Genomic DNA, 16,690 nt, shown 5'->3' on the forward strand with positions numbered 1-16,690 from the left:
AATAAAACACAAGGTCCGCTCTGCTTATCTTGCCTGTAGCTTGTAGAGTAAGGCCGCAGGCATACGTCTGGAGCCATGGAGAGGAGGAGGGGGGACCCCTCCCCTCTCCATAGAGATCAACGGCATACGGGCTGTAACACAGGGAAAGATAGGACATTTCCTATCTTTTTCCCCTGTACGGAGCAGTAAGGTGCCCCATGTGCTTGGCACCGCATCACTCTGTGCATCCATTGCCGTCTATGTGAGACGTGTGTATGGCCACAAGCTAGCAGCTGTACATATGTCCTCCATATGTTCTAGTGCCTGTGTCTGAGCTGGTCTTGTAATGTAGGGGGGGGGGGCAAGAGGCAGAGAGCACTGCAGTGTGCAGACAAGAGAAGCTATTCATAAGAAGGATTGACTGTGTTTTCAATATTTACAAAGCATGAAAGCCACCTCTACTGTTCGTCAAAGCTCATCTGATCTGATCACATCTGATCACACCTTGTGATGGTTGACTTTTGAGTCAGATATTTTGCCTGGATATCTACCTCTTGGCTTTTGAATAGATGGACAGACTATGTTTTGTATTCTTCCTACTGTCATGGCATGATGCAGATTAGCAAATTTTGGCCAAAAGATCACTATCATGATCTGGATGATGCTATTTATCTTATCTTGGGAAGTCTTCATGGCTGCTTCTAGATTTGAACCACTGACCTTTCACTTGAGATCAACCTAATTACACATTGGAGGGTAATGTGTCTCAGGTTCCAACAGTCTCTAGCTAGAAATCGCTAGTCTTTTGTTGTGCTAGATTTCTCACTGTGTTAATGAATTCTGGTGCAGTATAAGACTGTTGGTTCCTGCTTTAGACCTAGTTTCAGTTTGTCTAAACCGTTCACCATAATTTTTTCAGTGGTCATGTTCCTTTGTCGAACAAGTCAGAAAAGTGCCAAAAAATGGTCCAAACGCCTTGATAAATGTGGCACAAAGCATTTCAGACATTTTTTGCTGCAAATCCAGCTGAATTCTGGAACAAGTACTTTAATAAATTCCCCCAACTGAGCAATTAGGGAATGTGAAAATAAGTTGTAATTTGTATACAAGAAGAAAAAGAATATTCTACCACCAGGAGCAAAACCAGTCACAATCCAGTTGCATGGCAAGAATCTGTATAATTAAGCATATGCTGAATAGTTGAAAATTTTTATATGACATAGACATGTTTGTCTATAAAATGATGCTAGCCTCATGTTCAAAGGTCTAGTGGGTGGTGAGATATGGAGCCTGCAAGTCATAAGTGAAAATCATTGTTACCCTTTACCTTTTCAGTTGTGACAAGTATCTCATAATGTAAACAGCAATATTTTTAATATTGAGGAATTGAATCTAAGTGTTTGAATTTGTATAACAATCAGCAGATAACTCCTCTATTAACCTGTAGTCTCAAAAAAATTGGTTACACGTGTTCTGTACCACTACATACCCTGTCCTTGGGTGCCTTCACCTTGATGATTTTTGCTGCTAGTCGAAGCCCAGATGTCATCTCCACACACTTGTGAACTTGACCAAAGCGTCCCCTAGTGATGAACGTCATAAAGTGTGAAAAATAAATACATGCTTAGAAAAACATGGATACTTTCCACTGTAGGTGGAGTTGCACTTTAAGTCAGTGATTAACCTGCTACATAAGGAAACAAACAAAAATGAAAAGTGTAAATTTATGATGCAAAACATCCCATCAAATCCTCCCTATCCGGTGTTAACTGAGGCATTCTGCTGTGCCGCAGAACCAAGGACTGCAGGAATGGAAAAAGTTACACAACCCCTGTACTCTGAGCACAAGCTATGTTCCTATGTTTAAGGCAAGACCTCAGATGCTTTGGGAGTTTGTCAAAGTGCTGTTGTTATCGCTGCTTATAAATAGCCTGGTACATGGCAAACACTATCGAAAGACCAGGAGCATAAGTCCTGTCTCTCTCACGCTTTACAATGGATTAGCCCCTCGCCCAGCTGTCCACTGTGTAATACAATGTTACGGTGCTTTCTGTACACCTCTGTCACATGCCTCGGGGTGTAAATATATCAGCTGCTCAAAAACAACCTTACAAGAATATAGGTCATGCACAAAGCAGCAATGTATCAGAGCCTATGGGCACTTGTTACATTAAGGTTCCATATACAGATATGATTACGCCATTTTCCTTGTACGTTTTAATTTGAGGTTGTATAATTCTGGTCTCTGAGGAATAGGGAATGGATACAGCAGTCTATTGTATATCTCAGTCCTTTATAAATCCATGTTTCTTGAATTAGCTTTGCGTTACACAGTTGCAGTTCCGGTCACAATTAAGGCCTCATTCCCACCACAGTGACTGGGATCCATTGAAATCTATGAGGGCTGTGTGAATGAAGCCTAACAATTATATAGTTGATGCAGGAATGGATTTCTTCCAAATAATGTGGGTCACAGTGTAATACTCTTAACCAGCATTAGGTGCAAAGTAGCAACACTGTGGGGCTCACTTACTAAGGGTCCGCGGACCGCACAAATGTTGAATATTCCGACGATTACCGATTTGCGCCGCATTCAAAAGGGTATTGTGGCGCACACTATCAGATTTTGGCTTAATCGCGTTGGCTTTCATGCGACAGACAGTGGGGGCCATGCCGTCGGACAATCCAACGGATTCGGACTGAGCACGGGATTTAACATTTAAATTGTGTCGCAAGACAATGCACTTACATACACCAGGAAGAAGGTGAACTCCGTCAGACCTGAGCGGGAAATTGACACATGCAAGATATCGGGCGCACGATCTTAGTGAATCGCGTCTGACCGGGTAAGTAAATGTGCCCCAATGTTGCGATCTTATGTAGTTTGACTATATGTCACTGTGTGACCTAAGGGAACTTGTGGAGGGCAGTGAGAAATAGACATGTAGCGTTTTTACCAGAGAGCTTTGCTAATGCAATCCATTTTTACTTTTGTTTTTTATGCTGTAATCACCATCATGGTGGGGTATCACAATCTTTTCTCTTTATTTGCACTAATTTTGATGACTCTTTGGGCTGCCTTTTTTTTTTAAAATAAGACACTCTTACAGCAAAATTCACTACAGCTGACTTTATTGTGTTGCATCTGATTTATCTTAATTTTTGCTCAAACTTACTAAAGGTCATACAATTTTAAACATAAAATCTAGACTTAAAAAGACTTAAAATCTAGATTTAATACACTGTAAGATAAATCAAACAAGCCCAAGACCCAGAAAAAGATCTAAAATAGACAAAAAAAAAAGACAGCCACTAATTTCCAGACTAAATATTCATACCCCCATTGTCTTGTTTTGTGCTCACCTGCATCCACACTTCTAAGTTTTTCTATAGCGATAAAATAAAAAACCTTATATAAGAAAAAACAGATGTCAAATATTCTGGATGTCAAAAAGTCAGGACTTGTACCAAAATATGAAGTAATTGCAATTACTAGTGAAATGCCAGTAATTGTGATTATTTCCCCCTTTGCCATAAAAAGCCTATGGGTGTGAAGGGGGCATGGCTGACAACAGAGGGTGTTCCTGCTCCGCACCAACACACCAGCTATAGCCTAGATCAGTGATGGCAAACCTTTTAGAGGCCGAGTGCCCAAACTATAACAAAGACCCACTTATTTATCGCAAAGTGCCAACACAGAAATTTAATTTGTGATTTATACTCCCTTCTTTGTCATAGTTTTCATTGAGGACACCCTGAGGACACCAATAAAGCAGAAAATAGTCCCAGGTACAGCTGTCACTTTAAAATAGCTCTGTGCACAGCAAGTCCTGGGCTGTCTGGGACTGCAGGAAGATACCTGGAGTTATCTCTGGTGATGGCCTGAGTGCCCACAGAAAGGGCTCTGAGTGCCACCTCTGGCACCAGTGCAATAGGTTAGCCATCACTAGCCTAGATTCTGGCCTGAAAGTTTGCAGGCTATAACATAATTATACAAAAGAGAGTTATTTTCGAAACGGAGAGATTCTGTAACCATGCAGTGATAAAATCTGTGCACATAAATCCAAAATTAGTTCTTTATAACTCGGCGCATGATAAATACCTCCTTTGTTTCTTTGAAGTGCAGTCAGATATATAGCAGTATAGCATATAAATATATGTATAGCATATAAATACAAGCTACATCATTTCTTGACAAATCTTTTATTACATTTTTTTTTGCCAGAATGAAAGAGATCTAAGCAAGTCTCTGAATACTAAAAAGCTAGTTTAACCACCATCCCAACTCCCGTAGAGGTTTGAGTCCAAAGGAGCATAGATACCAAGATTTGCAATGCTATACTCCATAGACCCGTCTTGCTTTCTAACTAGGCAGATTTGTCATTCAGGCCCAGTCTCTTTTTCGGTAGTGTGTTGTCTCAGCAATTCTAGAAAGCCATCTATTACCGCATTTTTTTCTATGCAATCCCCAAAAACATGAGCAGAAATTAGAACTATATGCTGGCGTCAAATACTGATTCCTTTTTGCCATTATATATAACATGCTGCTGTTTCTGTATTCCAGTGACACTAAATGGTTAAACATCCCTCTGACTCATGAGAGGATCTGGGTGACATTTATACATCGGCCAACACAAACAAGATGTAGGTGTTTTTAAACAGACGTTTTCTGGATTAAACATCTTAAGAGAAGTCATTTCTGTTTTCTACCTCAATTCTACTGCCAAATTGTAAATGTCATAGTTAATTAATACTTTCTGTGTATTTTTTACCCCCTACTATCCTGTAAAACATTGAAATACATAATTGGGTGTAGTACTTTTTCTGGATGAAGCTAGCAAGGTACAGAATGGAGCTTTTATATGTCATGCAAATACACATGCGTGATCTGTTTTGTGGACGACTAAAATAATACGTTACATCTGTTTAAAAACATAACGAAAATAAGCGCCGGCACCAGCTCACCCTGAGCTGGTGCACAGCATTTGAAGCTTATAACCACCAATTGGAAGTGGTAGGTTTCCTTTAAAAAAAGTGGAGCACTCTGTCAGAGCAGTACGGGGAGCGCCAGATACTTGAAGAACGTGCACCAGAAATCCTGAATCTGGTGCCCTTTGCACTATACAAAGGAAAACTGCACATAATGAAGTTTGCACTTGTCTTAGTAAATGTGCCCCATTATGTCCACATTCCAACCATCTCTTATTCATCTGCAAAGACTAGGGTGGATGAGCTCATTTGTTTCTCATGGACCATCTGTTCAACAGAGAAAACTAGTTGTGTCAGTGGTTTCCTTGACTTAAATGGGGTCAGCATGGAGTTAATTTCTTACATAAACAGCTCACAAATGTTGAACAAATGTGTAAAATGAGCCCCTAGTTATATACAATCTGGAAAAGATGAATAACAGCTTGTAAGGTTTCCATTAGAACATTTTCACCCAAGTAGCCAAAACACTTCATGGCAAATCCTTAGTACAGCAGTGCCAGTTGTCCTTCTATCATTACAATTCAGTACTCTAGTAAAGTGTGCTTTGAAATGAAAGCCATATTGGTTGTTATCCAAATACCATCAGGAATTGGTACGTCACCTGTGAACCATTTTTCAAGGTAATTGCATAAGTGGCAACTTACCCTCCCAACACTTCATGTTGGCACACTGTGTAGCAGGAGGATAATATGGCTTGTTTGATGCTCACTATCCGGTGGTTAAATGGTGCAGGAGGGGGCGGGCAGTCATCTGTAGAATAACAATAGAAAAGGCTGTATATGGAGATCACCCCTTTTAAAAATCCAACATGTATCTGCTATGACTGCTGATCACTTTATCTGCTATAGTGCTGATAAAAAGTTAGACTATAGTGTAGGACAGTAAGAGTGATACATGCTGCAACTAAAACCTACAGTGCAAAGTAACCTTTCATCTCTTCACCCGACTGTAATTCTTTATTAGCCTGTATTTGCCTTTTATTAGTTAATGATCTGCTAATTCCACTTCCGATGTAAGTTATTCATCAGCCCAGGTCATCTCTGGTCCAGCCTTGGTTTTCTACTGTTGGGTGGACCTAGACTGCAATCAGTGTAGGCTATAGGAACTGCGCCAGAATCAGTAACACAAATACAGGATGCAAAGGATTGAGATTTGGTGGAGGCAATGAATGGACCAATTACTGCTGTGGGTTTCACCTATGTCTTTCAACCTTTGCACAGCTGCAGGAAACTTGCACTTATGTCGGTGAGCAGCATAAAAAACACCACATTTTGGGCATTTTGAGATGTAAGAATTTTCTAAAACTCAATAGCTAAACCAATTAATATGGCCCCAGCACTGGAGGAGTTCTAGAATTCAGTTATTTACATGGATGTCAGAAGCCACTACCGTAGGCTGACTGCACAACACCATGCTTGGTCTGTGGAAATTAAACAATGTGCTGCTGAAATATATTACACGGACCTCTGTCCCCTACACTGTGCTCAGTCCATCGAAACCGACCAAAAAACTTTCCATGGATCCAGCATGGTTGTGTGGCCTAAGTGGCCTTAGGACATGCCACTAAACTGCTTCAAATCTTTTGATTTCTATTTATTTTATGATTGCAAAGGATAGATAAACAGATTTAAAACTTGATATGGAGAGCACAGAGTGTATTTATCTACTCTATCAAGATTAAACCTATTTTTGAACCTTGTGGCTCAGGACTCTTGTACCACCCTCACCTTAGAACCTCCTACTCTTTTTCTTTTCATTCGTCATATTATGATACTGCTGCTTTCACATAAAGCTCTGTTCTCATTAACAGAGCATAAGAGTAAACGGGTTACTGTCCCCCTATCATCAGCTCAAGACTACTCTAAAATGTTCTGTACTGTGGGTACCTGCTCTTTTCACACAATTTCCAACTTGTTTCTATTAGGCTAGATTGCCCTTAAGATGGACATTCTCAACAGTCAAGCTTCCTTGTGGTATTCGTTATTCATAGATCCCCATGAAGTGTAGACTATGAATGAGGAACATCAATGGTTATAAGTCTCCACACACCTGCAAGATAGCCTTAATTGAGAGTCTCTGTAAAGCTACATGCACACTGCCGTGAGCCCGCCGCACCATAGCACGGCGGGCACACGGCAGCGCGGGGAGAGGAGGAGGAGGTGAGAAATGCAACCACTTTGAAACATTGTAGTCTACAGATGGGAATCTCTTCCTTCTGGAATAAATATACTGTTTTGGTTTTAAAGGGGTATTCTCGTCTGGGCACTCACATACAGATTCATTAATCTGCCTTATATAAACATTTCTTCAATTAGATGTCATTAAAAAATTTTTTACCTGTGTGAGGATAATTTCTCATAAATGTAGTCATACTGTCCCTTAGAAACTAGACTGTGTCCCTGGATATGGCCACCTCTGCTGGAGGGATCGCACAAAGAAACAAAAAGTTTTTGTATATGAAATGTCTGGGAGTTACTGCATAACACCACAGCCATCCTGTGGTAATGATTGCTGAAGCCTGGTGGTATCCGAGGAAGCCATCTCTTTTCTATGGGACAACATGGCTACATTTATGAGAAATTATCTTCACCCAGGAACATTTTTTTTAATGACATCCATTTGAAAAAATGTTTACATATGGCAAAGGAATTTAATTAAATTTAAATGCCCAGATGGGAATACCCCTTTAATCCCGCATTATGTTATGAGGATTCATGAAAGGCATGATTGATGCTAAGCGGGCAGCCTTTCAAGGTAGCAAAAAGAGGCATTGTTTTCCTTCTCCCATCCTGGAAAACATATCTGCATATTTCCCAGAATCCCCTAGTGGAGAATAAATAGCTATGCAAGGCGGCCTTAATTGACAGTCTCAGTAAGGAGAACTCTTACTTCCTGACCCTCATGAACAACAGTTCAGACTAGCACAGCTGTATTTTTTACTGAAACGAATATATAGGTATAATAATAGCGGGGGGCACTGTTCCATTAAAAAGCAATGCATTTAGGGCAGCCGTGTGCAGTCTGTTAAAAAAAAATGTACAGCATAAGGCTGTTTCTAAATGTTGTGGGCATGAACCCTTACCCTCCTCATATTATAAGACTGCCCCATTTATTTACATTAAAATACAAGAGAATAGTTCACCAACTAATGCTGTCACAATCCAATCTGGCAAACTTTAGAGTTCTAAAAAATTATCTCTTTTAAAAACACTGAAAATTGATTGTTACCCAGCTTACATCAGGTGGTTTCTCTATGCCAGATTGTCAGTATAATCAAATAATTTGAGATTTAATATAGGATTTACTCACCAATTATGTGTAGAGAAGAGGCTTCTGGTACTTTGGTGGCATCATCAGGGCAGTTACAGGCCAGCTTGTGATCTGTTGTCTGGATGGCACTTAAGTCCGTCGTGCTTGGGTTTCCTTTTTGGTGCTTTACTACAATTTTCCCTCCTTCAATGGTTTCATCACTTTTTATGTGTTCTCCTGTTTTGTCTACATCAGTTGTCTTCTTTGCCAAACTCTCACAGGTCTGAACCTCTACTGTCTTGGTAGCAGGGGTCACCAGCTTTTCCTTACTGGTAACCTCTGCTGTCTGGGTTGACAGATCCTGTCTATGTTGTGTCTTTATTTCCAAGTTGGGAATATGTTCTTCTTTCAACTGATCATGTGAAGGATTCCTGTAAAATATATTGTTTTTTACTGGATTTCACCATAAAAATAATAGTAAAATTGTAAATATTTAACCCTGATTAGACAGGAAAGGTAAATTACTATTTCGTTCTAGCAAAGCTGGGAGCCCATAGAGAACACCTTTGGTCAACATAATACAGATGCACTGTCTCCACACAGTAGGACAGAAGTTGCTTATATCCACATAGCCTTTAAAAAGAACCTGTCACCAGGATTGACCCAGTAAACTACTAGTCTCAGTAGCGTAACTACAACCGTAGCAGCCGTGGCAGCTGCTACGGGGCCCACGAGGTCTAGGGGGTCCCGCGCTACCGAGCCGACTGTAGCGCAAATTCATTTTAGGGATTCCACCAAAGAGAAGAGAAGGGAGTGTGGTTAGGGTTTTGCGCCACCTCTAGCCTGATGTTCCCCTCTCGGGCCACATACATTTGACAGCGGGGAGCAGCAGAGGAGGCACACAGGTCCGGAGGTCCGTACACTGGAGTTCACACAGCCGCTGCTCCTCCCCAGGGTAAGGGACCCGCCGGATATGCACTGTGTCCCCGGCCAGTGTTCACACAGAAGCAGTGAGGTCTGGGTTGCTCCCTGCCGCGCTTTCTGTTCTGCATACAGTGCTGCTGAGCCACCGGGACCTCGGGGGAATGGCAGAAGCCCCAGGCACATAGTGTGCAGCACAGGCCAGCTAGGCACCATCCCGGGGACTGAAGAGCAGACGGACTAGGCCCGAGGAGAAGAAAGATCCTGAGCACAAGGAGCGAGGACACATCTTCTGGTAAGTATATATTTGTGTGTGTTTATGTATATGCTGTATAGTGTGTATATACTATATGTATGTGTGTATGATGTGTATATACTGTATGTATGTCTTCATATGCTGTATATGTGTGTTTATATGATGCATGGTGTGTATATACTATATGTATGTGTGTATGATGTGTATACACTGTATATGTTTCTGTATATGCTGTATATGTGTGTGTATATATGATGTATGGGGTGTATATACTATATGTATGTGTGTGTGATGTCAGTGCTATATGTATGTGTATGCAGCATGTGTGTATATGGTGTGTTTCTATTGTATGCAAGTGTATATATATATGCTTTGAATATACTACATATCTTATATGTATTATAAGTATATATTATAATAATATATTATGTATATACACTCACCGGCCACTTTATTAGGTACACCATGCTAGTAACGGGTTAGACCCCCTTTTGCCTTCAGAACTGCCTCAATTCTTCGTGGCATAGATTCAACAAGGTGCTGGAAGCATTCCTCAGAGATTTTGGTCCATATTGACATGATGGCATCACACAGTTGCCGCAGATTTGTCGGGTGCACATCCATGATGCGAATCTCCTCTTCCACCACATCCCAAAGATGCTCTATTGGATTGAGATCTGGTGACTGTGGAGGCCATTTGAGTACAGTGACTTCATCGTCATGTTCAAGAAACCAGTCTGAGATGATTCCAGCTTTATGACATGGCGCATTATCCTGCTGAAAGTAGCCATCAGATGTTGGGTACATTGTGGTCATAAAGGGATGGACATGGTCAGCAACAATACTCAGGTAGGCTGTGGCGTTGCAACGATGCTCAATTGGTACCAAGGGGCCCAAAGAGTGCCAAGAAAATATTCCCCACACCATGACACCACCACCACCAGCCTGAACCGTTGATACAAGGCAGGATGGATCCATGCTTTCATGTTGTTGACGCCAAATTCTGACCCTACCATCCGAATGTCGCAGCAGAAATCGAGACTCATCAGACCAGGCAACGTTTTTCCGATCTTCTACTGTCCAATTTCGATGAGCTTGTGCAAATTGTAGCCTCAGTTTCCTGTTCTTAGCTCTAAGGAGTGGCACCCAGTGTGGTCTTCTGCTGCTGTAGCCCATCTGCCTCAAAGTTCTACGTACTGTGCGTTCAGAGATGCTCTTCTGCCTACCTTGGTTGTAACGGGTGGCGATTTGAGTCACTGTTGCCTTTCTATCAGCTCGAACCAGTCTGCCCATTCTCCTCTGACCTCTGGCATCAACAAGGCATTTCCGCCCACAGAACTGCCGCTCACTGGATGTTTTTTCTTTTTCGGACCATTCTCTGTAAACCCTAGAGATGGTTGTGCGTGAAAATCCCAGTAGATCAGCAGTTTCTGAAATACTCAGACCAGCCCTTCTGGCACCAACAACCATGCCACGTTCAAAGGCACTCAAATCACCTTTCTTCCCCATACTGATGCTCGGTTTGAACTGCAGGAGATTGTCTTGACCATGTCTTCATGCCTAAATGCACTGAGTTGCCGCCATGTGATTGGCTGATTAGAAATTAAGTGTTAACGAGCAGTTGGACAGGTGTACCTAATAAAGTGGCCGGTGAGTGTATACTATATGGGGGAGATTTATCACAGCTTCTATGCCAGTTTTCTGGCATAAAAGCAGTGACATCACGAATTCTTGCGCAGTGCAAGAATTTGCGATTAAAATTAAGAATATGCCACATTGCTTGGAGGGGGCATAAAAGCCACACCACCCGCCAAATACTTCAAGAGGACTAAGCCTCTTGATGTATCCCGCACGATAAGGGGGGGGGATGCATGGCCGATAAATAGTGCAAGAGTGCTAGCATCTGATAAATCTCCCTGTGTGTTTATAATGTATATGTGCTATACAGAATGTGTGTATATGATGTGCTTATACTGTGTGTGCATGTTCGTATCTAATGTATGTATGAGTGTATATATATATGTGTGTGTATATGCACAAGAGTGTATGAGTGTTGTACTTTAAGTGTGTATTAGTATATAAATGTGCGTATATTTATGTGATATGTATATATATTTTTTATGGGGAACGGGGGGCCCCATGCAGAAATCTGCTATGGGGCCCAGCCTCTCCTAGTTACGCCACTGACTAGTCTCCTCGAGTATGGAATGAAAATTCTTGAATTCCCTCTTTTATGTGAAATCTCATCCGTTTACAATTACAAAAACTCCCCAAAAGTCTGACAAATGTGACTCTTCTAACCACATTTTCACATGCGATGAGTCAAGTTTAGTGGTTGCAGGGGTAGTGTCACATACGAAGTAAGTTTTTGTGTCATATTAAAGAAAATAATCTTTAATTAACTCTCTGTATGTCCAGTTCTGTAGCTCACAGAACCATAAGCTTGATGTGATCTAAAATATAAGATTGGTATCTTTAACATGACAAAAGCATGTTTCTAGGTATTATGGAAGCAAACATAAGGGCTTCTGAATTGGCAATACACCTGTAACCTCCAAACCTGACCCTAACCATAGTCCCCAGATAAAAACATCACATAGTGTATAACAACCAGGCATTATTTTCTTTACCTTGGGAGCTGAATTTCTATACAAGGTGGAGATACCAAAGAGCATGACTTCCTTTGATCCCCCCCAGGTTCATCGGGTATTTTCCTATGTTCTTGAAGCCTGTTGTCCTGGTCCATTTTGTTGTGAGAACATTGGCTGTGGGGAATAGTTGGGTGGACATGAAGGCTTTTCTCCTGAGGTTTTTCACTTGCTACTTTCTGAGCCCATGGTTTAGGATTAGAAGATGTTTGTGGATGTTGGGCTGTCTCTAGAGGAGCTTTGCTTGTGCAGTCAAATTTGTCCAGAGGACCGCTACTGTGAGCATTCTTTAAAATCATCTTTTTGTCTTTCAAAGAAATACTTTTCTGGGAACCTACAGGGATCAGTAGATTAAAATGAATTAGACTGCGACATCCCATGCAAACCACATAAAGCCTAATGCATTAAAAAGGTTGTCCGGCCTCAGCAAATAAATGTTAATAATTGTAGAATTAAAAGTTGAATAATTTTGCAATATTAATTCTATATTAGTTCATGGTTTTCTAGATGTCTGCTTGCTGTCACTCAATATTAACCTTGAGGCTGCATTCACATATTCCGTTAACACAAGCGTTTTCAAATGCATCAGAGCGGCTGAGAAGAGGAGATTTGTCTAATTACAGTGCTGTCAACATTGTGTTTACAAAACGCATGTGTTAACACATATTAACATTGTATTGACACATGTGTTTGTTAACAATATGTTAACATGTGTTTTAAAATTGGTAATGCATGCGTTTTGTAAACGCAATGTTGCCAGCAATGTAAATAGGCAAATCTCTACTCAACTGTTGTGATGCGTTTGAAAACGCATGCAGTAACTTACCTGATTGTTTCGGTGATGTATTTAATGTATTTATACTTACCTGTTTAGTCTTTCACGCATGCCCAAAGAAGCAGGACTGCAGGGGGAACGATGGAAAGCTGAGTAAAGTTTTTTTCTTTTTTCAAACAGAGAGAGGGCAACAGGACCTGCCATCCTACCGCCCGGGACGCAGGAAAGCACCCAAAAAATTCAGGAACACCTGCCAAATTTGGGACAGTAGGGAGCTATGCAGAAAAACAGCATTGTGCGAAGAACATTATAAGCTTTCTAGATGCACAGGGGAAGATGTATAGCCTGAAAGCTGAACTATCAGGCCAGGAACACCCCGACCTGTCATACTCTGCCACCAGCCACGCTGCCTTCTCACCCCTTCATGCCCACTTTTGGGGATATGGTGAGAAATGGGAAATAATCGCAATTACTGGTCCTTCACTAGTAATTGCTATTATTTCAGGGCTTGTACACAAAAAAAACCTGGCATACAAGCACTGATAAATGTCCCCCACAGTTTCTATGTCCCAATGTATTTATGCAAATGTTGTTATCGGTGCACTAGTGACAGGGTCATATCTTATTGAGCACCTGTTTCCGTTTTTTCTATCCCTTAAACCGCGTTCGTAGGTGGTGTTTGCGCTGCGTTTCTAAACACATTGCACATACTCCTGTGATCACCTGATGAAGTGAGATGTGTTTAGTGAACGCAATCTTACTTCATTACGTGATCGCAGCAACGCAAAGCAAATACCGCGGCCTCAGGGTGCGTTCATGTGTGGTGTGTGCATTGCCTTTACAAACGCAATACAAACAGCGGCAGGGCTCACCACTATAGCATCTTGGTCTACAGTGAAACACAAAAAAAGCGCACCCCAGCAAACACCCACCGGTCACACCCGCAGTCGGTGCTGGCACCAATCACGGGTGTTAACCTTGTAAATGCCTCCCGCAAAGCTGGATACAATCTTGAATACGATCACCGCCCCCCTATGACGTGATCCGAGGCTTACTGGTTTTAACACCTGCATTACAATGTGCGATTTGCACATTGTAATGAATGAGGAGGAAATCCCCATATACTGTCATACTGTAGTATGGAAGTATAAGGTAGGATCAATCAGACAACCTAGGGTTAAAGTACCCTAGGGGGTCTGAAAAATAGTAAAAAAGATATAATAAAAAAAGTTTAAAAAAAAATATTAAAAAGCCTAAAATATAAATATATAAACAGTAAAAATTGAGGTAAAAAGTGAGGTAACGGTGCATTCCAAAATGTCAGCTCTATCAAAATATGTTAAGTTATTCCTCTCGTTTAACCAAGCAACAGAAAATAGCGCCCAATGTCAAAGATACCACTTTTTTGCCATTTTGAAAAATATAAAATATGAAATAAAAAGTGATCAAAAGGCTTTACACAATCTTGCTGTGACAACAAACTTCACGTGGAGAAGGTAAGTGGCTGTATCCATGTATACATGGGACTATATGGCTGGTGTGGCTGCGGTGTATGTTACATAAGACTGTATGGCTGGTGTGGCTGAGGTGTATGTTACATGGGACTGAGTGGCTGGTGGGGACTGAGGTGTATGTTACATGGGACTGTATGGCTGGTGGGGACTGAGGTGTTTGTTACATGGGACTGTATGGCTGGTGCAGGCTGAGGTGTATGTTATATAGGACTGCATGTCTGGGGCAGGCTGAGGTGTATGTTACATGGGACTGTATGGCTGGTGGGGACTGAGGTGTATGTTACATGGGACTATGTGTCTGGTGCTAAGGTGTATCTTACATCAGAGTGCACGGCTGTGTGGGCTGAGGTGTATGTTACTTGAGACTGCGTGTCTGGTAGATTTTTAGGTGTATGTTACATGGGACTGCATATCTGGTAGGGGTGAAGGTAGATATAAAGATGTGTTACTGGGCATGAGGCTGTATGTAGCTGTGTTATTGGGGGTGAGGCGGCCCTATTTACAGTCCTAAATATGGTAGCATTGAAAACATCATCAAAAGTTGCAAAAAGTTATGCCACCCACATCTCCGTACACCGACGTATGAAAAAGTTAATAGTGCCAGAAAATGGAAAAATGAAGAGTTTTTTTTGTACGGGAGATTTTAATTTTTGTAAATGTATGAAAACATTATGGTAAATTTGTTATCCCCATGATCGTACTGATCCAAATAATGAAGTACACATGTCATTTGGGACGCACAGTGAAAGTTTACCGCATGGAACATTAACCCCTTCCCGACGCGCGCTGTACTAGTACGGCGCGCGCCGGGTCCCGGTGCATGGAGAGGGCTCGCGGGTCGAGCCCTCTCCATAGCCGGTAAGTCTTTGCTGCATATTGCAGCAAAGGCTTACCGGTAACACCCGCGATCGGTGCTAGCACCGATCGCGGGTGCTTTCACCGCGATCGCCGCCGGCAATGCTGCCGGAGGCTTCAAAAAGATGGCGCCGCATGGGCGCCGCCATCTTGGCGCAGATCTTCGCTCCCCGATGACGTCACGGAGAGCGGTGATCCGTTGCCATGACAGCATCGGGTCTCACGAAGGCCCAAAGCTGTCTCGTTTTAACCCATTCATTGCAATGTGCTATCAGCACATTGTATTGAATGAGGAGTAAAATCCCCATATACTGCCATATTGCAGTATGGCAGTATATGGTAGGATCGATCAGACAACCTAGGGTTAAAGTACCCTAGGGAGTCTGAAAAATAGTTAAAGTAAAAGTAAAAAAAAGTTTTAAAAAAAAAAATTATATTAAAAAAACCTAAAAATTCAAATTTCCCTAGAACTGATATTAATATTAATAAACAGTAAAAATCATAAACACATTAGGTATCACCGCGTCCGAAAATGTCCGATCTATCAAAATATAATAACGGTTTTTCACTGCGTTTAACCCCGTAACGGAAAATAGCCTCCAAAGTCAAAAATGACATTTTTTTGCCATTTTGGAAAATATAAAAAAATTAATAAAAAGTGATCAAAAGGTAGCACAGTCCTAACAATGATAGCAATGAAAACTCCATCAAAAGTCGCAAAAAATGACACCACCCACAGCTCCGTACACCAAAGTATGAAAACGTTATTAGCGCCAGAAGATGGCAAAATCAAAAAAAAAATTTTGTACAGGAGGTTTTAATTTTTTTAAATGTAAGAAAACATTATAAAACCTGTACAAATGTGGTATCCCTGTGATCGTAGCAACCCAAAGAATAAAGTAGACCTGTCATTTGGGGCACACAGTGAAAGCTGTAAAATCCAAGCCCACAAGAAAATGTCGCAAATGTGTTTTTTCACCATTTTCACTGCATTTGGAATTTTTTTCCCGCTTCCCAGTACGTGCCATGGAATATTAAAAACCGTCACTATGAAGTGCAATTTGTTACGCAGAAAATAAGCCATCACAGAGCTCTTTATGTGGGAAAAATAAAAAAGTTATAGATTTTTGAAGGTGGGGTGTGAAAAATGGAAGTGAAAAAACTAAAAAAGGCCAAGTCGTTAAGGGGTTAAATACCATTACTGTAACGTGTAATTTGTTATGCATGGGGAGGTGGGGATTAAAAAATGGAAATGCAAAAACGAAAAAGGGCCTTGGCGGGAAGGGGCTTACAGGACCGCACCCTGAATCAGTCAGGTTAAATTTCCAAGTTTATTCATTCACTGAACCCAGGTGACCCAATATAATGGTCCCAACCCTGATCCGGTATATCGAGGCTTACCTGCTGTAGCCAGCTCCATCTCAGCCTGGTAGTCTCTGCTGGGGAGGACATTCTTTGGTTTTGTCTCCTTTTCTTCAGATTTTTCTTTAGCCTTAAGTAAAGG

At 41.4% G+C, this 16,690-nt stretch overlaps 1 protein-coding gene across 2 annotated transcripts in view; it reads right to left on the reverse strand.

Moving 5' to 3' along the window:
* The window catches only part of MYLK3 (myosin light chain kinase 3), a 46,608-nt gene that overhangs the window by 11,181 nt on the left and 18,737 nt on the right, over window positions 1-16,690 (reverse strand). For both annotated transcript variants that reach the window (XM_072117211.1, XM_072117210.1), the window contains exons 2-6: window positions 16,588-16,678; window positions 12,025-12,376; window positions 8,278-8,648; window positions 5,613-5,718; window positions 1,469-1,562 (exon numbers count right to left, since the gene is read on the reverse strand). In XM_072117211.1, the coding sequence (XP_071973312.1) occupies window positions 1,469-1,562; window positions 5,613-5,718; window positions 8,278-8,648; window positions 12,025-12,376; window positions 16,588-16,678 (1,014 nt within the window). The remainder of the gene's footprint in view (window positions 1-1,468; window positions 1,563-5,612; window positions 5,719-8,277; window positions 8,649-12,024; window positions 12,377-16,587; window positions 16,679-16,690) is intronic.

This window comes from Engystomops pustulosus, chromosome 7 (assembly GCF_040894005.1).
Source record: "Engystomops pustulosus chromosome 7, aEngPut4.maternal, whole genome shotgun sequence".
Taxonomy (NCBI): domain Eukaryota; kingdom Metazoa; phylum Chordata; class Amphibia; order Anura; family Leptodactylidae; genus Engystomops; species Engystomops pustulosus.